The following is a 24,212-nucleotide window of genomic DNA, read 5'->3' on the forward strand; positions in this document are numbered from 1 at the left end:
ATTCCTAGTCACTTCTCATTAGATGTAGGTATGCGTGCCAGGTCGTGTTTTATCTTTCGGCAAAATTTGGGAATTACCGTCTCTAGTCCTTGAGCGAAAGAGATACTTAAAAGGGGGAGATACTTGGGGAAAATAATCATACTTCATTTCAAATAAAGTCGAAGAAAACGTTTTGTAATTTCACAGCCCTCAAACATTAAAAAAATAAAACTTTGATTCTTCATATTCGTGTTCTAAAAACAATAAAACAAAATTTTTTTTGCTAATGTACAGTTATAAAAGATAACATACGAGTTAACTCAAGTAATGCTTGGCAGACGATAAATAAACGTGTAGCAACAGAACGATTCTGTTCCATTTGTTTGTTCTGTCGCAGACGATATTTTTCAATTTTTTATATATACTAAGCTGCTGCAATTTTAGTAGTTCGATGAGAGCCATTGTTAACACACGAAGCATTTCTTTCGCCTAAATTTTGACGGATATTTATTGCTTTATTGCAAAGTGCGAAACATTAAGCGATGCTTTAAAAATGCCTAAAGAATCTTCCAGTTGCCAAGTGACAACGTAGGAACATTAAAGAGTTTTCGACAATGCGGTTAAGCAATCAAAACATATGCCTTGTCAACTATTCGTTGTCAGTATTTGAATTTTGAGTAAATGTATTTGATTTTCACGATTTTGAACATGTTGTGGCTTCCTCCAACAACAACAAATTGACTGTCATCAGCATGACTACAGATGACTTCCGTGGTTTCCCTGCAGGACAATATCAGAGGAAACTGAAATCCATGTCAAAACCGTACATAGGACATCGTCAAAGTTGAGTTTCGCCGAGGTTCCCGGAATCTCTTTTACAAAGTGGATTATGAAGATAATCAGTTCAAGGAATTTGATTTCCTAAAAATTAATTTTCATCTGAAGACTTCTATGTCTGCACCCCCCTCCCCTTCGTCCGCGATTTTGAGGAATTCCAATTAAGAAGAAGCATGACAGAAGATTTAGTTGATTCGCAAAAAAAAAAAAAATATCTACTGAAGTTTTTTTTAATTTAGTGTTTAAAAAGGTAAAACATAAAAATGAGTTCGTTGTATCAAGGACTTTAAATCAGCAAGTATATCTGGTATCTGAGGAGGTACGTAAATGTATTTTGGATTAAATTTATATCAAGTGGATGTAGGTCGATACCCTATTTAAATTATGTCCTCTTTAATAATAAATTTATAACCAACATATATATATATATATATAAATATACATGTATATTTATTAATTTATTTTTATATTGGCATAAAAACATTTGTGTACAAAATAAACTTTTATTTTATTTTTAAACTAGCCGCCTGCGGCGACCAGCTGGTTCGCCTTCTTACGCCATTCGCCTATCTATGCAAGCAGCCACCTACGACGGCTGTTTGACTAACTTGTCATTTACTTTTTTACTTAGCGTTTGCCGCCTTCGGCGGCTATTTAAATAAATTTGGAAGCAGTATTAATCAATTCATCTCTTTTTTTTGTGCCATTCACATTTTTACGCCTAGATTGCCGCCTTCTGCGGCTATCTACCTTTACGATCTATCTCTAAATTTTTTTGATCCATCTCTATTTATTTTAACCTCCCCGCCCATTTCATAATAAAAACAAAGATCACTCAAAAAACCGCTATTTTATTTAAGTAGAGCAAAAAAAAAAAAGTTCATCTCCAAAATTCCCCGTAGTGCCCCGTAGTGTGCAGCGTTTGACAAAGAAAAAAAAATCTCGCTGTTTTTATTGAATTAAATGCGCACAACTATGAAATGTAACGTAATATAGATGCAGCACAACGCAACGTCCAGCCTGGGGGGGGGGGGGGGGGTTGGAATGGGAAAAGAAATAATTGCAATGCCTAAATTTAAAAAACGGAAAGAAAAAAAGCAAGCGCTGCCGGAAAAACACGTGGTAATCACGTAGTAAAATGTAGATGTAAACTATATGTAGTAAAAAAAAAAGATTAACATTGTTTCCGATTAAGATTCCATCGTAAATATGGAATCGAAATCCAAGTAGTGACGTCAGAAGCATAAAAGATTGAAGAACGCTTTTTTCGACCGATGAGTGGAAAGACATGATGTGTTCAGCATTAAAAAAATTGTAAAAAAAAAAAAAAAAACTAATGCGTATTTTTAAGAACTTTTTTCTTCTGAAGAGGGCGAAATGTTCTTACTATTACCAACTTAAATTTTAGAGATGTGGCTTTGATACTTCTAGCAGGATGACATTAGAAAAAATAAAAGTCAGGAAAAAATGCAAATTAAAGGTTTTTTCAAAAATTCATAAAAAATACAAAAATTGCTCTATCTTCGAAATTTTTTCATTAATCTGATTTAAAATTAAATTTCCTACACTATAGTACAATAAATATTTGTGTGGTGCGATTGGATCGGGGTCTGTGCGGTTAAAAGTACTAAAAAGTGCTAAAAATCACATAAAACATTAAATAACTTTTTTTCTAATTAAAATATCAAAAATCGAAGCCCGAGGTGCACATCTTCAGCAAAAACTGCACCTGTATACCAAATTTCATCCTTCTAGGCCTTACCGTTTTCCCGGGATGCGCGCCACACACACACACACACAAACATCTTATTTTATTATATGTATAGATTACATTTCATTTATTTATATTAAATTTATGTCAAGTGTATACAGGGTATTATTTATTTTTTAAAATAAAATATATTATTCACATTTCAATAAATATGCTTCGTAATGACATATCTACTCCGTATTATGTTGAATTTGTAATTATTGGTCATTCAATGGTACATTGTGTAGTTACTGCTGATTACCAGAAAAAGTACACAAAAATTACTACTGCGAAGAGCAGGTAAACGGCAGTATCTGCTTTAATTAAAATTTTGATTGCAAAATCAAAATGAAACAAACTGCCCGAGAAATACTTCGATATAAACATATAGAAGAGCCTAAAATCAAATGTTAATATTTTATTGATATTTGTGGGAAATCAAAAACGCATTTCTCCAAATATCTCAAAAACTCATTTTTGTAGATACTGCCGTTTACCTGCACACGGCAGTATTGGCTACAGCAGACACCGAAATTTTTGTAGAAATATTTCTAGAATACTGAATATAACCTCACACAGGAACAGCTGTTATTACCCAATGGTAAATAAAGCGGGAAGACCCTTATTTATTTATTAACTCGGACACAGAGCGGTAGTGTTGCCGCTAATAAAAATCAATTATAACGATACCAGTAGCAATGCGCAATTAAAAAAAATTATGCTTCCTGGCTTATCTTTTCAAAAAGTGAGTCTAAACTTGAAAATACGAGAATTTGAGTGGTGCCCCGAATAATTTGGCCAACTACTGTATTTCAGCCTATTCTTTTATTCAGGGATGCGGAGTCGGACTGATTTGGGGCTTAAGAATGTCGAAGCCGAAATTCGTACTTTTCCCATTTACTCCGCAGCTTTGGTTTTACTGACAGAATAAAACGATTGTTGTCCAAAATTCCAGTGATCGGAATATTCCCTTATCTGCTTTATTTCCTATTGACCACATTAGATCCACCATATTAGAAAGCAATATCTACAAAAGAAATTAGATCCCATCAAAAACACAAAATGTACAAAAATGCAATTCTCGCTTCCACCATAAAAAGTTGTGAGATCTCATGTTTTTTGTAAGCCATTAGTTCACTAGCTCTCCGATATATTTTGTGTCATCATATTGAGGTAACACAATACAACTTTCTAAACGTTCAAAAGTCATTGGTTGTTTGGAATCGCACAAAGAACATTCTGGGGAACCCACCACTTTGATTCTGTAGAAATGGTTACATAGTCCAGTGATATCTCTAAAGAGAGCCACTGCAGTCTTCCTAGGATAACTGGGAATCGTTTTGTTTTCCACAGAGTCCCCAATCTCTTGTTAAGCGCATGTTGCATCATATCTTGTTTGAGATTTGTTTCTGGGGATCAGCTTAACAAATAATTTAGTTGTATGGAAGGAAAGTGAATGATTCATGCGTTATTTTACCACCAAAGCTCCTTTCTTAGCCAGTGTTTCAGTCATTTTATTGCCACAATTTTGCAGTGGGCAGGAATGTATTGGAATGAAATTTTGTGTGCTAGCTTCTTAAGTAAAAGCCTACACTTTTAAAATTCTTTCAGAACTGTTTTGGCCATTCTGAAAGGCCTGTAACGCACTCTAAGAAATTGACAGTATAACTACTCTGTCAAAAGAGGAAATCAACAGTTGTTGTATAGCTACAGCAACAACTGTGAGATCTCATGTAAAACTAAGTCAGTTGTTTTTGTTAGTATCGTGGGAAGCACCGATTTAACAACTTTGTCTTTGTCATAATCAGTTTCCTATTAAGTTGCTTTGCAACACTTATTGAAATTGTATGAATATTATACCTAAAATAAATATATTGAGTTGGCAATCGCAAAGCAACAAACTAACGTAGCAATATGGTACTTATTCCGTTTCGCTGACGCCAAAAATGATACAACTAGTGCCAGACGGAAGAACCGCACTGATAACCTTTTAATTCGATTTTTTGTAAATAATTGATAACTTTTTACACGTATCCTGAGTGTTATCGCCGACAAAGTCTGCCTGGCGGGTTTTTTTTTTTTTTTTGGGGGGGGGGGGGGCGCAAATTGGATAAGTATGGATACACTATTTAAAATACTTTTTATATAATATATTACTAGCTGTACTAATTTATGCGATATGTAAACAAGCACAAATAAAGCGCTATGATCACTTATTATTACGTAGTGTTGACATGCGATTGCCAAGTCATTATGTTTATTTATGAAATAAGAATGTCTAATATTGATACAGTACCCTATAAATGTTACAAGGTCACTAAATAGGGAACTATTTGTAACTAAGTTGTTAAATAGGTGCTTCCCAAGAGATTAACTAAAACAACTAACTTAGTTTTACATGATATCTCTCAACTTCTTACGATGGAAGCGAGACTTGAATTTTTAAATATTTTATTTTTTGATGGGATTTTTCTTTTATAGAGCTACGATGTGTTTCTGTTTATATTTTAGTAGAATGGAAATGATGAATGTTTATTCGTTAAGGGTATGTGTAAAAGCTTTAATTTTGAGTTTGCTAGATTGTATTTTGTATGGTTTAGATCAGTTTTACTTCCTTCAATTCCCATCCGAGGGAAAGATATCTAAATTTATGAACGAATCAATTATGGAAATGATGAAGTTATTTTCTATTATTAAAAGCAATAATGAGTCTGAGGATGTGGGTACTAATGCATGGAATTGCAAGAAAATGAAAAGTGGACATCAAAGCTTCCAAAAATATTTCAGTAGTAATTAGCATTATAAATTTCCCGCTTTTGTCTTACATCATTCTCTTTTTTATTTCTACTGTTTTATTTATATTTTGATTATATGTATGCAAAGTTATAACCTTTTAAAATATAAAGGGTGTCCCAAAGGTAACGCGAGATTTGAATTTGCTGCCATCTTTACAGTATATTGTTTGCAACCGTGTAAAAAGAACAATTTGACAGCTGTGACTTTAGGGTTAGTAAAAATGAAGCGTTATACAATACACACACACACACACACAATAACGCGTTTTCATAATTGAACAATTATTTTAAAAGAATAATGAAAGTTGACGCTGGTCAAGCAGTTACTGTTATTGACTCTCGATATCGCAACATGATAATGCACGGGTGGTTGTGGGCTTGTTGACATAGACCTCTGACTTCAAACAATCCCATAAGAAGAAATCTAATGAAGTTGAAACACGATTTAGGGTGCCAATTCTGATTACCGAAACAAGAGAGTACACTACCAGGAAATGCCTCATGCAGTAATTGAATTGTTTCACTGTCATATCGGATGACAGGGATACCCATTCGTCCCCGTAAGCAATGGCGCTCTCTCCCCGGGAATGGTAGTCCCAAAAAGAGACTTAGACCCTCTAAACATATTAAATACGCAGTTTGTACCATAACCTTCTCCTCTTAAATAGGCACCTCCGCGCAGTGGCGTAGCGAGATAAAATCCTTGGGGGGGAGGGGCGTTAATTTTTTCTGAAGTTTAAAGTCCATGCCCTCAAGTTTATACACTTATACTATATATATATATATATATATATATATATATATATATATATATATATATATATATATATATATATATATATATATATATATTGTTTTGGGGCTCATGGGGAGTTCTGACCCCCCTATCCCCCTCCCATGGCTACGCCATTGCGCTCCGCGAATGCATCACTCGAAACGTAAACCACTCTAGAGGTTTGTTCAATTACTGAAGAGGGGCATAGGCGGATGGTATCCCCTCAGATTTTTACACGCAGTATTCCGACTTATTAGATCAAATATATGTATTAAAACTTTATCTCTCAAGTTCGAACCTGTTAGCGTCCCCCTATTTTTTTTCCAGACCTACGCCACATGGACACACAACCAATGTCTCCCACTAATCTGCCCACATGATAATTCATCAACATCGTTAGCTCAAAACCGTCGACTACCAAACCGTCCGAAAGAATCTCTTGATAACCAAGCATTCGACTGCATGCATTCTATTACAACAGCATTCGAATTAAAAATTCGAGAAGCAATTACTTGATTACAACACCATTCAGATTAAAGGGGTGTCCATTCCTCAAAAGCAGGCCCGTTATTTCGAATTTTTCCATGGGCGGGGGGTGAGCAAGAAGGTGCTAGTTTTATCGAACACTCAATGCTAGTTATATCGAAAAACAACAAATCCTCACTCACTTTTATATAAGAATACTAATTTTTCCAATCCAGGGGAGCAATTGATCCCCCTAAAAGATGAAACTGCTCAAGAGTGATGGCTCACTCCTTATTAACTACGGACCCGATCCCCATATCAGGATACTCCCCTCTCCCAAAAAAGGCTAACATCCCTTAAAAATTTCAATGGCGCAGTCTGCGTTATGACCCCCTCCCCCTGTGGGTATCCCTGCATCTGAATCACTCAAGAACTCAACCACTTAAAATGTTCGTTCACTTCTGAAATCGCTCGAGCTGTTGAAGTATCAAGAACTCGAGAAATACACCGCTTGGACACTCGAGATGTACCCTGCTCAATAATTCGATCAATAATAATCGAGAACTCGAGTTGCAACAATCGAGAATTCAAGATGTGATAATTGAGAATTCGAGATGTGATGATTGAGAATTCGAAATGAGATAACTGGGAATTCGAGATGTGATAATCAAAGAACTCGAGATGTGACAATCGAGAACTCGAAATGTGCTAGTCGAGTTCTCGATTGATCTTGGGAAAAATTAAGTGGTTCGATTATGAGAACTCGATTATGTCCATCTCTAATCTTGGATCATTTAAGACGGTAAGCTGAATTGATTACGAGTTCGATCAGTGGAACTAGATGGCGCAGACGCAGAACATCGTACGATTGAAAAACATTTGATTTTCATAAGATGTGTGGAGGTAATCATTATTAAATTGAAAGAAAAAATTGTCTCTGTGAAAAATGAAAGAATGCTAAAATTTTACTTTCAAGAATTAAAAAAAAAATCATTTAAAGAATGTGTGGTTAAAGGAAAATTTGCCGCCCTGAAAGATTTATTTATTAGATATTAAGATTATTTATTAAAGATTCATTAGATATTAAGTTTTTTTATTTATTAAAGATTTATTTATTAGATTTTGTTTATTAAGAAGGTTTCACTTCAATAATAAATAAAAAAGGTTATCCATTATCCACCATCTGCTGCCGTGTAGAAGCGCCTAAATTCATCTACTAACAATAAAATTAAAGCATCATACTCCTCATAAGATTGTAACATCATATAGGATGCAGTGGCGTGCCGCCCATGGACCAGAGGGACTAGGCTGGTCCCTTAAATATTTGCTCCTTCAAAAAAAAATTACCTTGCAGAATAATTTATTAAGAAAAAACGTGAGCAGAAAAACAAGTTTATTAGAAAGCGCTACTTTTACTGCTCCTTCCTCCCTTTCTCCCCTGTGTGCGACGTCTTAAATGGACTTGTCCGAGGGACTAGCTCTTAAGAACCTGTTCCCCAGATCTCATATAGCTTTTGTTAGATCCTTGGCGTTCGCTCGGAAGCTTATTTGATTATTTCACGCATTTTTTAAACCAACGGACAAATTTTTGTTTCCGTACCTAGTGTACAGGTTTCTATGTGAGCTTCAGGAAACAACAAATTCACTAGTCAAAGTTATTTTCCTGCGTCCATTGTGATGTTCTTTTGTAATGGAAGGGGACTCGGTTGAAAAAACAAGTCCCCAACTGGACGTAGTTGAGGAGAATGTGCAACAGTACAGACTGCCCCGAAGTTCGGAAGAGAATTGCTGCCTGCTGGACGTTCTCGCAAACCGTTCGTTCGGAGCTTTGACTTTCCAAGAGAAAGCTCAAATAATTTCACAGAGCAGGCCTACTCCTGACCTAGCAATATCTCCGAAGCTAAAAAATTACAATCGGCATTTTAAGGCCCAGCGTTTTTTTTTTTTTTTTTGAAAAGGAAAAAGGCGCCTGGAATGCCAATGGATTTTCAGATATGAGCAATTTCCACAAGGCAACGATTCGTCACGAGAAAACCCAAGGACACTACCAAGCCATTACTCAGTTGAAAACGTTTGGTAAAACTCGAATATATTTTCATCTTAGTGAGCAATGTCGCTCATCAACTTTGAAGCATAACACTGAAGTTGATAATAATAGGGAAGATAATATATCTATAAATCTACTTTTGTGTATCGTAATTTACCGTAACCAACTGGTCCCCTAAAAAATATTGATCCGCACGCCACTGATAGGATGCCCACTAAAGTCGCTTCCCACCCTCTTAGCATCATAACGTCTGCTACTATATTCAAAAATGTGGTGTCTATGTATAGTAAAGTAGCCATGTTCTACTGAATAAAACTACTTATGTTACCACCTGGTATAAAACTATGAAGTTAGAATTCCTATCTCAAACACGTTTCGAGATAGGCGGAAAAAGTGATTTACAAAGTTGTAGGATACCATGGTTTAGGCCAAGAAATACCTTGTTGACATTAATGCAAATAATAGAACGGCTAAAACTTGCATTTGGTTTTTCGTGATTTCCCGAAAACGTCCGGGATTCATGTTCCTGTGACGTCACGAAATTTGAATGGAAGGAGAAATAAAAATTTCCGTGTAAAACATGACACCGAAATGTCAGTATTAAAGGTAATATTGTTGCAGCTTATTTTTAATTTATCTATTTTTTTCTATCTCGGATCATTTTCTCACGTCAGTGTAGAGAATCACGGAAAAACAAATGCACATTTTTAGCTTTCTATTCTTTAAATTGGTATTCAAAAGGTGTCTTTTCGTAATAAATAGATGATGCTTTATAACTTTGAAAATCACTCTTTTCCTCTATCTCAATTTGTTTTCGAGACAGAAATTCTAATGCTGCAATTTTTCCCCAGATGGCGCTGTAGGCTGTTTTATTCAATAGCGGATGATCACTTTACTGTAGCAGGATCAACTTTTAAAATGAATATGTTTTGCACTGAACGAATCGAAAAGAAGTCGGGTTGTGTGTGGCAACGAAACAAAAATAGTTCTGTTTTCGACCAACAGATGGCGCTATAGATTTTTTCTCTCCATGTTTCTTATAATGCGGTTTAACTGGACGGACTTCTCAACTATGGACAACATTTCAATGCAAATTAGCTTTGATTACCATTGTCCGCTGCCGTTGCTCCTTTTTATATAAACCGGCTTCTTTTCCATTCGTGTAGTGCAAACCGCATGTTTTTATCTTTATTCGCTTTCGGATTATTCGTTTTTTAAAGTTGGTCCTGACTTTTGGATCAACCGCTACACATACACACACACACACACACACACACACACACACACACACACACACACACACACACACACACACACACACACACACACACACATATATATATATATATATATATATATATATATATATATATATATATATATATATATATATATATATATATATATATATATATATATATATATATAATGTTGGCGTGTGTGGAGAGACAGCGTGTGCTTCCAACTACTGCTACGTTAACGCAATTAAAGACTTCTTAGTAATGAGGGTATCATTGTTAGCAATACTCGGCTTACTTTGAACGGAAAATATTTAACAGTTTTCGGTAGTATGGAGGTTTTGAAATATATTTACTAAACTGTTTCTCGTTTAAATGTTTTAGTTGTAAAAATAAAGCAACTAAAATTGTGATTTGATCGCGTTTTTAATATTTACTTGATTTGTTCTTTTTACTTCCTTTTTACAAAAAAGGAAGTATTGTATTCGCGAAAAAGTTTTCACCCAAAAATCGGCCTTAATTTCTATTTTGCTCACCCCCGAACGAATGTTGGGATTTTTTTTCGACTCGACCACACGTGGATAAGTGCCTAGGAACGTACAGACACCCGAAATATCCATTTTGACGATCCCCGAGTTAATTACAACGAGTTTTCTCGTGACGTCTGTATGTACGTATGTGTGTATGTATTTCGCATAACTCAAAAACGGTATGTCCTAGAAAGTTTAAATTTGGTACGTGGACTCCTAGTGGGGTCTAGTTGTGCACCTTCCCTTTTGGTTGCATTCGGATGTTCCTAAGGGGGTCTTTTGCCCCTTTTTAGAGGGAAATCATTGTTAATTTCGATGTAAATTCAAGTGGTGTTATAATTTGGCTGACACTTGGCGATATATCGCCAGTTTTTTGGTCGAGTTTTGTCGCCAACTTGGCGACAAATTTGGCGGATTTTTTTTTTTTTAAATCTGGTTTCAGTTTGGCCACTGGTGGTGATATTTAGAGAATAAACTATTGAATCACTTTAAAATTGCCAATAATGGGAAAATGACACTAAAATTGGAGTAAAAGGAAGTCATGTGATGCACACATCAGCTCGTTTTTTTAAATTTACGAATTATATTTTAATTCTTTTTATAGGGTGACCATCACAGAGTCAATTCAACTAATGAACACATTTCCAGTGGATGCAATCCTAATTTTGCCGCTATTAAGTTATTTCAATCTCCAGATACTTTCTTAAAACAGAGAAACTTGAACAGCCATGAGACTTTCAACTATGCTTCTCCAGGAGGCACTACCGACAGCCGTAACATTGAAAAGAATGGAATTCGAAGTGAAAGAATGCTATCCGAATCGTTGATCAACAGCTACAAGAGGCCGCCAACTGGCAAATGCTATAATTGCTCAGATCCTGAATACTACGACAGAAATGCCATTCACTCTTGGGCTTTGAATCAGTCAACGTCTTTAGAAAATACTGTAAGTAAATGCTTTCATTTTCCTTCTTTGGTGTGTGTGCCTATCAACATGAAGAAAAAAACTATTACATATTTTTCTTCACTAACAAATTTTCTTTTCCGTACATGTACTCTTTCTGCAGTTAAAAAAAAAAAAAACTTTTAAAATTTTCTTGCGATTTCTGAATTTCAGTCGATTACAGACATCCAGAAGAAACCAACGTGGTTAAGATTCCAAATGTATTCTATACATTTGTTAATGCATATTTCAGATTACAAGCAAGATATTTTTACTTATGGTTAAATTTTGATGAAAATTTGAATGTTTGATACGTCGCTCTTGTTATGATTATATAAAAAAAATTATCATAAAAAAAATAAAATAAACAGTGAATTGTAATGGAATACCATTACAATTCCCTGTTTATTTTTTATTTTTTACATTATTGTAAATTGTGTACATATGTTACCAAAGAGAGGAAAACATTTTTTTTTTCTTTTCTCTGGTTTGAACTTTGAACTTGAATTTTTTTATGTTAAATTATTTATACCTTATGCATATTTATTCAATTATTGGTTTTACCTTTACATCTGCTCTCCAGTTTTTCTTCTGTATTTTAAGTAATGAGAATAAATCCACTGATCACAATGATTTAGATATTGCTGTAAAACTTAAGTCCGCCTTCAAAGTATGCTCCTTGATTATCAACACACTTCTGCAGGCGATTTTTCATGCCTCGCACGGTCGCTGAAAGTCAACAAATGAGAGAGCACTTTTACCAGCTCAAAATGCAGCGGTGCATTGAACAGAGTTAAGGAAACAAATTTTGTGCAAAATACTGAACAGGCGGATCAAACAAGTGCGATTAGAAATTGCCTTTGATGGGAAGCTTCATAATGACAATGCCCCGTACCACACCTGCTTCGTGATAACATAATACCTGACGAGAAATGGCATCACAACGATTCCTCAGCCTCTTTACACCTTCGACCTTGCCTCAACAGATATTTTTCTCTTTCTCAGAGCAAACTGGCAATCATTGAACGTATCCACAAAGTCCTAGAGGCTGTCAAAATGACTTGCACGCGTTATCTGAAAGATATTTAATTTCCTGACTTTCAGGGAGCATTCGTAGCAGACCCGGATCTGCATACTCGCAGACCCCGCGGTGCAGGGGCGCATGCTAGTAATTGACCCTCGGACCTAAAATCTAGAGCAAAAAAATAAAGTTATACATAATGTTTAAAAGTTGAAAATATTTTTTTCAGTGCTTTATTAAAAATTGAGGAAAAACAAAAACTCACTATATTTTATTTCGGAGCAGCAGCAAATCTTAGATAATAGGAATTACTTGCCAAAAGCCACAAAAATGGAATTTCGAAAAAAAAAAAAAAAACGTCAGTGCAGAGAGCATTAAAAATCCCCGCAGTTTGAAACTACCATCAATAAAAGTCCTGCAGTCCTTAAAAGTTAATGAGTGAGAACAAAAGTATAAGTTTATAGCAAAAGATCTAAGTTTAGGCATTGCATACCTACTTTATAGAAAATGCTCTATATACGCTTGTGTCTGGATACCAGTGTAGCCGATGCAAAGCATTTACAGTCAGGAACTTTGACAAACAGGTAGTCTTAAGCTTTGGTTTCCTAGAAGCGAATCGCCGATCTTCTGCAACATTCACACTACGTCCGCACATCCGTCACCGACGTACGCTTTTCTCCCTAAAACCAGTTTTCGACCGGCGTTGCCATGACAGCAAGCCGTATTGTACGGGACCTGTCGACGGGACGAGAAGCCAGATTTCTGACGGTCCGTAGAGTTGGGCGTCGCATTGCATTGGTCTCTACGAGATGAGCCCGCTCTCTCTATTGGATGAGAGACTGACATGTGACTTTTTCGCGTTCCGCAAAGTATGAATGCTTCTCCCTTTTCGGAAAACGTTACTCTGTCCGCTTTACGTGGCGAACGTGATGTGCGGCCGCTGTTTGAATGTTGCATTCGACGTCGCTCATCGACGTAACGCTGAAATCAAAGTCAAGTGGATTCCGGCGTGGCCATTCCCGACGTCGATTTAGCTCGGGCGCGCATGCGCAGAAGAATCAAGTTTTCGCCTCGGCGAGGAGCGACGCCGACGCTAGGCGTGTTCACTCCTAGGAAACTAAAGCCCTGGTTTCCTAGAAGCGAAATCACCGAGCTTTGGCGTCGCTACTCGGCGTGACGCTGAAATCAAAGTCAAGTGATTCAGGCGTGGCCACTCACGACGTCGATTTCGCTCGGGCGCGCATGCGCAGAAGAATCAACTTTCCCTCTCGGCGATAAGCGACGCCGAAGGTCGACGATTCGCTTCTAGGAAACCAAAGCTTTAGGCTTTTAGTGTGGAAGATTTGACGTTGCGCATCGAAGGGCGAATTTGTAAGTTGGTCGGTAAAATTTTTTTATATTTTCTCCTTGTTTTACACATTTTTTGCAATCATTTGCGTAGTAGGGTGTATCGAGAAAAACCTTTTTTCGAAATTCAACTTGTCTAGTTGATAAAAAGTTACCTCTACCGACCCACATCTTACATAAAAATTTTTATCCAAATCAAAAAAATATTTAGGTGTCCCGCACAAGGCTTAAAAAATTTATAATTTTCTTCAAAAAATCAATTTTTTCTAAATTTTGTTTATGAATAACATGAAAAATGTTTAAAAAAATGCAAATGTTGGTTTAAAAATCTACCGAAGTCCTTCACAGAAGAAATTTAGAATGATTAATTATCCATTTTTTCGAAACCACGTTCAGATTTACTCGTTCCTCATTTGGTACATGGATGTAAGAATAACTCCTACCTTAATGATTTGGTATAATTTTCCTTTATTGTTGGTATTCACCATGTCAATTCAGGCAGGTGTTTCCTTCTTTGTCTCTGAAGTTTTTGAATCTAACAAATGTTAAAATTTGAAAAAAAAGTTACATACGTACATGTTCCCTCAAAAATTTTTTGCTCCGAAATAGAATCCGCCGAAGATAGCAAGCTAGGTACCATTTCTTGCTTTCGATTTCGACAAAATTTTCAAACTGCTTTATCTCTGGAACGGAGCACGATATTGGGTTATGTTTTTATTTTCTTTTAAAGAAAATGATTGTTTCTTTTCGACGATTGCTCCATTTAGGAATATGTGCTTTTTTTTCCCTTGCTACAGCGTTTTGAAAAAAAAAAAAAAAAAAAAAAAAATCAAAAACACCAATTTTAAAAAGTTTTGTTTTTTAATTTTTCATTAATACCATTAAGTACTACATTCCCTGAAAAAGGACATCTTCCACTTTTGAGTTTAACAAGTGTTAGAGGTTAGTCATTTGGGAAAAATGAGGATTTTTCAAGAAATCGATATGTAAAGATAGACCCGAAAATTCAAAATTTTATTAAGCAGCAAGTGACTATAAGATACTTTTAGTTTAGTAATGTAGCCACAATTTCATTTTTAGTTCCCACTTTATCCGGGATTTTTATTTTTGTGAAAACAAGAAGGTACTACGCTTAAAATATGCTGAAAGAGAAATTTTTCGGTCGGTAAATCGGCTAATGACTGCGTTCTTGTGTTCATAAAAAATAAATTTCTGGATGAAACGGCACCTGAAAGTGAAAATGGGGCAATATAACAAAATTAAATGTTCTTTCTAGTCACTACTAAAAAAAAAATTTTGAATTTTCAAGGCAACCTTTAAATAAACAGTTCTTGAAAAACCCTATTTTTTTTTTCAAATGCCTCTAAAACCTATTAAAATAAAAGTGGAAGATCTCTTTTCTGGAAATGCTGGTACTCAATAATACTGATCAACAAAAAAAAAAAATTCAAAAATTTTGAAATTGGCGTTTTTGAAAAAAGTTGAAAAATCTAGGGTCTGGTGGGGTAAAGTAGTCACTAAATACAGGTTTTTCAACTTAGGTAAATAATAAATGCAAGAAGTTGTTTTTAAGCTTTAAATTTTTTTGTCATTATTTTACATTACATGATAAAGAACATGCTGCACTGAATTTTCGGAAGAAAAAATTAATTTAAATAGCTAAATGGCATTTTCATGTGTTAATGACTTGGGGTTGTGTAAAGTGGTCTTAGCTTAACAAATTGATCTAGAACCATCATAAATAACAGTAATTTTTTAATTCTTAGCACATCTAGTTCTTTTGAAGAAATTAACTTTATTTAAATAAATTTTTGATGGTGAACTATAGCCAAAAATTGGTTTACCAAGAACTTTAATCATATTTTACTCATGGATTTCATCTATTTCATCAGGAAAGGTGCGACAATTTGCAATGTTTTATTTATTCAGGAATATATTAAAGATAGCATCTGAAAAATGTCTAAACTACCTAAATTACGAATGAGAAAATATTACACTCAAATAGAATTCCAAAAGAAATATTACTTAATTAAAAAATATAAGGGAAAAGTATGATCACAAACTTTATCTATTAATTCAATGTATGCGAAATACTTCTAAGTTTCTACGTTTTACTGATATTTAACAGATGATTTTTTTGGAGAAGGAAATGGGGGTGGTATAAATTATTCTACTAGAATATATTGAAAGCTGTGGTTGCAGAAAAAAATCTATGGTTTTTTTTTCCTCCAAATATTATAGGATTACATACTTGCTTTAATTCCATCTATATGCTATATCAAATTTAAATTCAGTTGTGCTTCATTGAGTTTAATCTTAAAAACGGGAAATGTAATTAGTAAACTTAATATTTTACTTATATCTGCGTTAAGTGATTTTAGATGGATATACTATGTTAAGCTTAACCTATGACCACTTTACCCCATCTTACTTAAGTTGTTCTAAAATATTACATGAAATAAATCCAGCTAAGCTGTTTATGCAGATGTGTTCTGGAGACATCCGGGAAGTTGCCTGCACAACTAATCTGCTAAAAAGATTTAATAAACGAAATTTTACAACGAAGTTAAATGAGGTGTTCAGATTTTTAAATATTTCATATGCACCCAAAACGAATGTTTTCACTAAATAAAATACTGTGAGTTTCAAAATTTTGAATTCAGAATATAGTTCTTAATTGTTAAAATCTAAAATAAAAAAATTACCCTTATTCTTTCATTTTTTTCTAATCTATAGCTCTTTATTTGATTTATGACCACTTTACCCCATTGACTACTTTCCCCCACCAGACCCTATTGAACAATAGTTTTTTTTTTCAAAACCCTGGAACAAGAAAAACTAAAAACATATTTCCAAACATTGCATATAATCTTTAAAGAGAAAATGAAAATCTTTCAAATCGGAAAACCACAGCAAATTATCGTGCATCGTTCCAAAAACATAAGTTTGAAATTTTTGTCGAAGATCGTAAATGCAAAATGGCACTTGTCCGTCTTCTGGGGGCTGTATCTCGGGCTGGGATTTTTTTTTGGGGGGGGGAGGGGGAGAGGTATGAATGTCGCTAACTTTTCTCTGTATTTTAACATAAATTTAAAAAATTCCGAGGCTATGCAGTTAAGATTTTTCTTTCTTTTTTTTGTTTTTGCCTGAATTGACATGTACTATGCTTGTTGTATAAAGAAGGCTGTTGCTAAAAAATATCTGTTTCTGTTGTTTCAAAACTTTTTTACTCAGAGATTGTCATTTATACTAAAACGTGTCTTAATAGAGCATTGAGAATGGCAAGAATTCATCCAACATCACAATGCGATCATTTGCCATGTCCGACTCCTACAACGGAAACGATTGTTGTGGTCTCGATGATCTGGTATCAAAAATTGTTGATGATGATCAGCTGAATAATGCTTTGCTTCAAGAACAAGCAGAACTTTTGGGACTAACTTTAAGTGAAGCTGCTTTCACTTCTTCAGAAAGGTGAGTTTTTACTTTCATTGTCTAAAACAAGTTATCTTTAGATGAACTGTTTTTCCTCAAGATGTGAACAAGGAGTAGCAAAATCTATCGTTTCTTTCAAATATAGAATGCCAGTTGCATAAAATGAATTTTGTGTGGTGACAGCAAGACTTAAGTGGTTGAATGAGCAAAACTGGTAATACGAGAGTCATGTTAAGAATCCTTCAGAAGTTTTCATTGATTGAAATTAAAAATAAAGTAGCCTCCATTGTGGCTAGATTAGTCCCCTAAAGTGGCTCGTGCAACCCGCCTTCGCCCCCTTCTTGCCGCCCGTTGCGTCAACTTCTGCCTCACTGGCAACGACAGCTCGCTCTACCCACCAGCAGTGAAGTACAACTCCGTTTGTGTGTGTACAGCTTCGTTTCCCCGAAGTATCAAAGTACACCACCTTCGGCGGTGTTCTTCGTTGACTTCACCCGGTACTTGCCGCCTGAAAAGTTTGAGTTAGCGAAGTAATTTTAATTGACAACCACGAAGAAAGGCGCGAGAAAAAAGACGTTCTTAATTATTAATATCTCCGCTAATAAAGTGGTAGAAAAACGTAACGTGCCTAAACATGATCTTCATAAAATTTACTCTTTTGATGCCTGGTTGTAGCGTCAGTGATTAGGCGCTCCAATTAAACTCGGACGACATACATACATACATGGATACAGTCAGATTTTAATATCTGTACTAATCTATCCAAATAATATAAAGCTGAAGAGTTTGTTTGTTTCAACGTGCTAAGCTCAGGAACTACTGGTTTGAATTGGAAAAAATTTTTTGTTTTGAATAGTACATTTATTGAGGAAGGCTATAGGCTATTTTTTTAAAAAAAATCAGATTGACCGAAATATTTGTAATTGCAAATTAAATGTTTCATTGATTATTTAGTTCTATGAATTCCTAATAGATGGTGGGGTAAGTTAATTCATCGAGAGGGCGCTGGCCGACAGTGTCGATAGCTGCGAGGAACCATGCCGCACGGCTAAGACGCGTGGTCGGCTACGCTATTGTGGGACTGTTGTGGTCAGCGAACTGATTTTTGAATGCAGTTTTTTTTTCCGATATTCAAATACATTATTTGATTTTGCAGGATTTTTCTACCGGGTTTTGTTTTCCTTATTTCTTCAACGTTGGTTTTGTTCTTATAGTTGAAAATAGTTACTTATCTAGTAAGTAAATAACTTGATTTGTCGTATTGTTCAATTGTGATTGTTCTTTATAACGTTTTTACTATAGTATTGTTTATTTGGTGGAACATTTTGAATTGCAGAAAAAAAGCCGCTTCACTTGCTAAAAGGAAGGGTTATGGTAGCGTGGTTGCTTCGCGCGTTAAGCGATGATACAGTTGAAGGATTATTTTGAGTTTTAAAGCTACAGTTAATCTTTTTATGTGTTTCGGCGAAAAGCTTGAAATTCCAAAGGGACTTTAATAGGTTTTTTGAAAAGTTGTGTACTCATTTTAGTTGAAGAAAAATGTTCATTTCGCATCGGGGGAGGGGCGGGTTATTCAACGGACTTCCTTTTATTTCTTAGCACGGGCATCGCCGTGCGGGTGCTGCTAGTAATAGATAAATATAGTACTGCGCTAGGCAAGTATCAAAAAGCGCTATCGGTGAAAACTTTAGCAAAATTGTTTCAACTTTGTGGTGAGTTAGAGCGAAAAAACATAAGTTTGGGATTTTGCGAAGTCGACAGGAATGCAAATGTTTTTTACGAAGTTTTATCTCATTTCATATCTGTTCATTCAAAATGTTGATTTTTTTTTAACTCGGAAATTAAGAGTCTTTCATAATTCTATCGGAGACGTTTTATTCTAAACTTGTGTCTTGAATTATTTCAGCAATATGATGGCTTCACAGAATGGCATGTGGACTGATGCAAGATGTATGTCTGACAAAAAAATGACTCGAGCTCAAACGAATCTAAACGACTCGGACGGCATCAATGATTTGGAGAAATCGCAACACATTGGCTCTAATTTTTTTTTCAACTCTTTTGATAATGATAACAATGATATAACGACTCTGGGCTTTCAGAACAAAATGCATCAGGTACGTAAAATATATGTCGTCTATTACTCTTTCTCTTTATCAGGGAAGTTATTTGTGTTGATATTTTATTCCGTAGTTGTGTAAATATTCAAATAATACACACATTTCTCTCAAATTTGTTTGCGTTGCATTCATTTTCAAATACATTTGGAAATTGAATAAAGCCTTGGACCTAGAAACACGTCTGTTTGTTCAACTACAGTCTGCATTAAAAAATAAATGTTCAGAAATTGTTATTTTTGAAGAAATGTGACAAAACAATTCTCAAGACAATTTGAGAACCTCACCTAAAACCACAAAACGCGATGTTGATCAGATTTTTTAGTTTGATTTTGTGTTGACGACCGTACCCCTCTAGGACACTTTAAAAAGCAAAACATTAAGTGTAGTTAGTTTCTAAGATTTGTTTTAATGATAAAAATAACATGTTAGTTTAGTTTCACCCTTTTGAAATCATTCTGTTTTCTTTCTTTTCTACAGACCTCTCTTATTCTAATGAGAAGTATTTTGTTTTAAGAATATCAGAGTATTTTGTTTAAAAATATTCTCGCTTCAAAATAAACTCGGTAGGTAACTTTCAACTCGAAAAATCAAATGCAGCTGAAAATTCATCAGGGGGAAAGTTACTGGTACGAGGAGAAGGTACGCTTGCGTTATTTGCATAGGGCTGTCAACTATCGGCCTAAAATATATTCATTTTTTTTTAATCTAACCGGCGTGTTTTCCAAATACGTATAGTTTATACATACACATATCCGAGTCGTTTTGTATAATTCTTTGTTTTTTCTTTAGACTTGCGCTCGCATATTGTCTTGAGAATTGTTTTGTCTCATTTCTTCAAAAATAACAATTTCTGATTTTTCTCCCGAGTATCTGCGGAATAAGGTGGCACGATAACCGCGGATAAATGAATTCGCAGATAATTCGAAAACTAGGTAAAAAAACGAAAACTAGGTGTTAAGCATGCAAAAACGTAAAAATATCAATACCGCTCACGTTAAAACTATTGCACTAAACAACAGTGCATGTAAAAGCTAAAAAAGGATCCCTCATTATTACAAAAGCGATACACATATACGCGAGCAAATCGTCAAACTAGATTACCTGCAACAGATGAAACAAATTTACGCAAAAATTCACAGGGGAGGAAAGAAGAATTTTTTCAAGCCAGGTCCGATCACTCGTTTAAGCACATAAGTAAAGTAGATCTAAAATTCAGTAAGTGGGAGTGGATCTAAAAATCAGTAAGTTGTGTAGGTCTAAAGCAGTAAGTAGTGCAGATCTAAAAATTAGGTTTCAACAATCAGATTTAGGTGACCTTGGAAGGTTTGATGTCATTGGAAGGGAGGTTTAAGAAAAAAATTGGACTGTCCAAAAATAGGTTTTGCACTTAGAAAGTTAAAATGTGTGCATTTATCTACATTCAGTTAATAATCACTGAAAGAAATATTTTTCTGAAAGTGTGATAGGTCGGGGTTTCGATTATCCACGGGGTAATCAACCCCGTGGATAATCGAGAGTTTGCTGTACTCCAAAATACTGCTGTTACGTTCCATGCCCTGCTCAGCTCCTTCTTCTCTCACGTCAACAGCTACCCCTAGAAACCTAAGCCGATTCCGTTCTACATCAACAAAATTCCTTTAACTCTTCAACAAATTTCCCGAAATTTATAAGAAATAGATCCAATTCAGTCAACTTCTTCGTTACTACCAGCAACTTCCAATTATTCTTCATATTCCGTTGTAAAAACCATATTACTGTGGCCGTAAATTGAGGCTGTTATTACTCTTTTTATGTGTTGATGAGAGTTCCCAGTTTTTTCTTGTTTCCTGTTCAGAGTTTTACTTTCAGCTTCTCTGTTATTTTCCAAATCCCTTTGACGAATTTTTCCAAGTTTTTATACTGGGCCAGAGTAGGTCGTAAATTTGAGATTATTAGAACTGTTGTTATTGTGAAAATTTTAAATGAGAACCACAACGGAAATGAAAAGTAGAAAATGCTCCTTATGGGGAGCTATCTTAACTGCTTGGTATGCATCACTGTATGCGTGATGCTGCTCCCTAGTCCAACTTGATTAAATTAATCTAAAACCTGCTTCCTGAAGGTTATCTGAGAATGTTGTAGCTTTTTCTCAGTTGGGGCCAAAGAAGGACCCCCCACTCTAGGGCCTAAGTAACCCGCGTTTGCGGTGTTTCTGAAAAATAAATAAATAAATAAATAAATAAATAAATAAATTAATTAATTTGAATTTTGACATCTTGAATTCAAATTATGTTTCTCGCAATCACGAGTGTGTGTATGTAGGCGTGTGTGTTTTTGTGTGGGGGTATGTGTTTGTGTGTACGGGTTATGTGTATGTGTGTGTAGGCATGTGTGTTTGTGTCTGTGTGGGGGGGGGGGGGGGGTATGTGTATGTGGGCATATGTGTTTGAGTCTGTGTGCAGGCATGAATGTGTGGGTAGTTGTGTGTATGTTTTTGTGTGTATGTGTGGGTGTCTGTATGTATGCGTGTGTGTATGTGTTTGTTTGTGTGTATGTGTTTATGTATGTGTGTGTAGGTGTATGTGTGTGTATGTGTGTGTGTAGTTGTGTATGTATGCGCGTGTGTGTAGGACATGGATGCAACCTGGAGACGACTTTCGCTAGAGGTGCAGCAGCATCGTGAGGTGCCCGTCGACGGTGATGGTGCGGAGGGTGGCGGTGGGAAAAATCAAAGGAACGCCAAAATCAGTCAAGTGAGAACAATAAGCAATCGTGATTTCTCAAAAAAGAAAAGAGTGACGAAATGGGGTATTTTAATAAATATCATTTTCCTTTTTTTCAAATGAATGCCCTTATTACATTCATTTAGCCACTATGTGATATGAGAAGATTGACTGAAAACCCAAAGAAAAAATACATTCCAGCCTCCATTGTAAAAGTAGTAGTTTCCAAATGATGAATTCCATGCAGTTTGTAATGTTAAAATATTTTTAAATGAATAGAAAAAATATTTAAGAGCTTCTTAAAATTTTGGTAGTTGCATATATTTGGGGCAATGAAAAAATAGGTGATATATTTTGTGCCTTAGTGACCACAAAACATCCACTTTATTTTACTTCTCATTGTTCTTGTTTTTAACAGCTTTCAAGACTTTCTACTGAAATTTTTGTTGAACCAGAAGAAAATTTTTGTAATTACCACGAGGGGAAAAAGTATTCTCTCGAAAATTCTGATGATCCTACCGCTGACATGTTCAGTGAATTTCGATTCTCTAATATGGACAGCAATGCTGCTTATGAGCCAGTGGATCAACAGGTAATTTAATCCGATTAAGAAACGTTTTAACATTAATATAACTGAATGTTACCGTTAGTATCAATTTATTAGTAAATCTAATTTGGAACATTTTGAAAATTGGAATATCGATATTTTTTGAGGTTAGAGATGCATTACTTAAAAATTATGTCTCATTTTACAGACGAAATGTGTATGATAGTGCTGTGTAATACAGTGCTGGCCAAATTATTAGACTAAGACTGTTTTAAAAGCAAATTCTTTATTGATTACATAACTATAGATACATTAACGAACAGTGAAATAATTATCTAATATTTAGTATGCATTCCCTTGTTCTTGATGAGCATTTTAAGTCTTTTTGGCATACTTTTCACAAGGTTTACTTACACAAGGTTTCTTAACTTTTTGAAAAAGGAGGTAAAAAATTGTTTATACTCACTATTATATATATACTCACATACACATACTCACTAATTACCTAAAACTGACTTGAAATATAACAGAACACACTGGTAAAAAGAACTAGTGAACTATTTCAGCTGATTGAGGTTATGTTCCTGGTAGGTAGATAAACAAAGAACATAAACAAAGCAGACAGTGCTGCCACCTGCAAACATTAAATTATGCTAAAATAATGTAATAATCAGTGTGCAGTATGGACTGTACTTTAACAGTAAAATAAATAGTATTTTAGTACAAATAGTGTACAAAAAAAAAAAAAACCTCTTTAGTCTAATAATTTGGCCAGCACTGTATATAGAGTCACCAGGGACAATTCCTTAAAAAATATCAAACTCATCCAACTATTACAAAATCTATCAAAGTCTCGGTTATCACATTAGAAATTGGGCATGTTTTTTTTTTACTTAGATCCAACTAAAACTGAAAAATTGTGATAGAATTTTACATGTTCGTTTGATGGCGTTGAAACCTCTGAGATACTGGAGAGGGCTGAGACACGCGCGTTGAACCCTTGGAGCAGGAATTAAAATGGAGGGAGCAAGTCCTATCATTGGCTTAGCAAAAGCTGACTCAAAGATCCCAAGTCACGTGACTGAACAACAGCGAATATTTGGCACGTTTTGCGTGAAACAAGCGAAATAAATCTGATTTTTCCCACAATGCTTTGCTTTAAAATCTATCACGTGACTTGGGGTCATGGTTTCATGATTGAAAGTCTTCACTCCCTCCATTTTATCTCTTCTCAATGGTTGAATCCCCCATCCGATATTTCTCGACTATACCCAGAATTTTCCGGGCAATGTCCGTAGGTACAACCGTCCGTGGGTACAGCAGCTTCCCCTATGTTTTTTTGAAAAAATGAACAAAGTCTAACTTTGATCTTTCCAAAAACTTTAAGAAAGTTCTTTTTTTGTGAAAATTAAAAAACACATATACTGGTTCAAAAATGTTCTTTACATAAACTTTGTCATTTTATAACTGCAATTATTTTTGATAAATCATGAAATTTTAGATTATGGTATCAAATCTTGAAAGTTACATGATTAATTATAAACCTTGATCTTTAGAACAATTTATTTATTTATTTATTTATTTTTTTGACTGGAATCAACAATTAGCTTCTGTACATAGCTAAAATATTTGCTTTGCTAGATATGGTGCGCTGCAAAAAATATTTTATCATTTCCCTTTG

At 35.0% G+C, this 24,212-nt stretch overlaps 1 protein-coding gene across 1 annotated transcript in view; it reads left to right on the plus strand.

Annotated features, from left to right (window-relative positions):
- The window catches only part of LOC129231180 (uncharacterized), a 201,806-nt gene that overhangs the window by 165,272 nt on the left and 12,322 nt on the right, over positions 1-24,212 (plus strand). Inside the window, exons 2-4 of the mRNA XM_054865427.1 lie at positions 11,021-11,362; positions 16,996-17,201; positions 19,069-19,279. Of these exons, the coding sequence (XP_054721402.1) occupies positions 11,021-11,362; positions 16,996-17,201; positions 19,069-19,279 (759 nt within the window). The remainder of the gene's footprint in view (positions 1-11,020; positions 11,363-16,995; positions 17,202-19,068; positions 19,280-24,212) is intronic.

The sequence above is a fragment of the Uloborus diversus genome, chromosome 10, assembly GCF_026930045.1.
Source record: "Uloborus diversus isolate 005 chromosome 10, Udiv.v.3.1, whole genome shotgun sequence".
Taxonomy (NCBI): Eukaryota; Metazoa; Arthropoda; class Arachnida; order Araneae; family Uloboridae; genus Uloborus; species Uloborus diversus.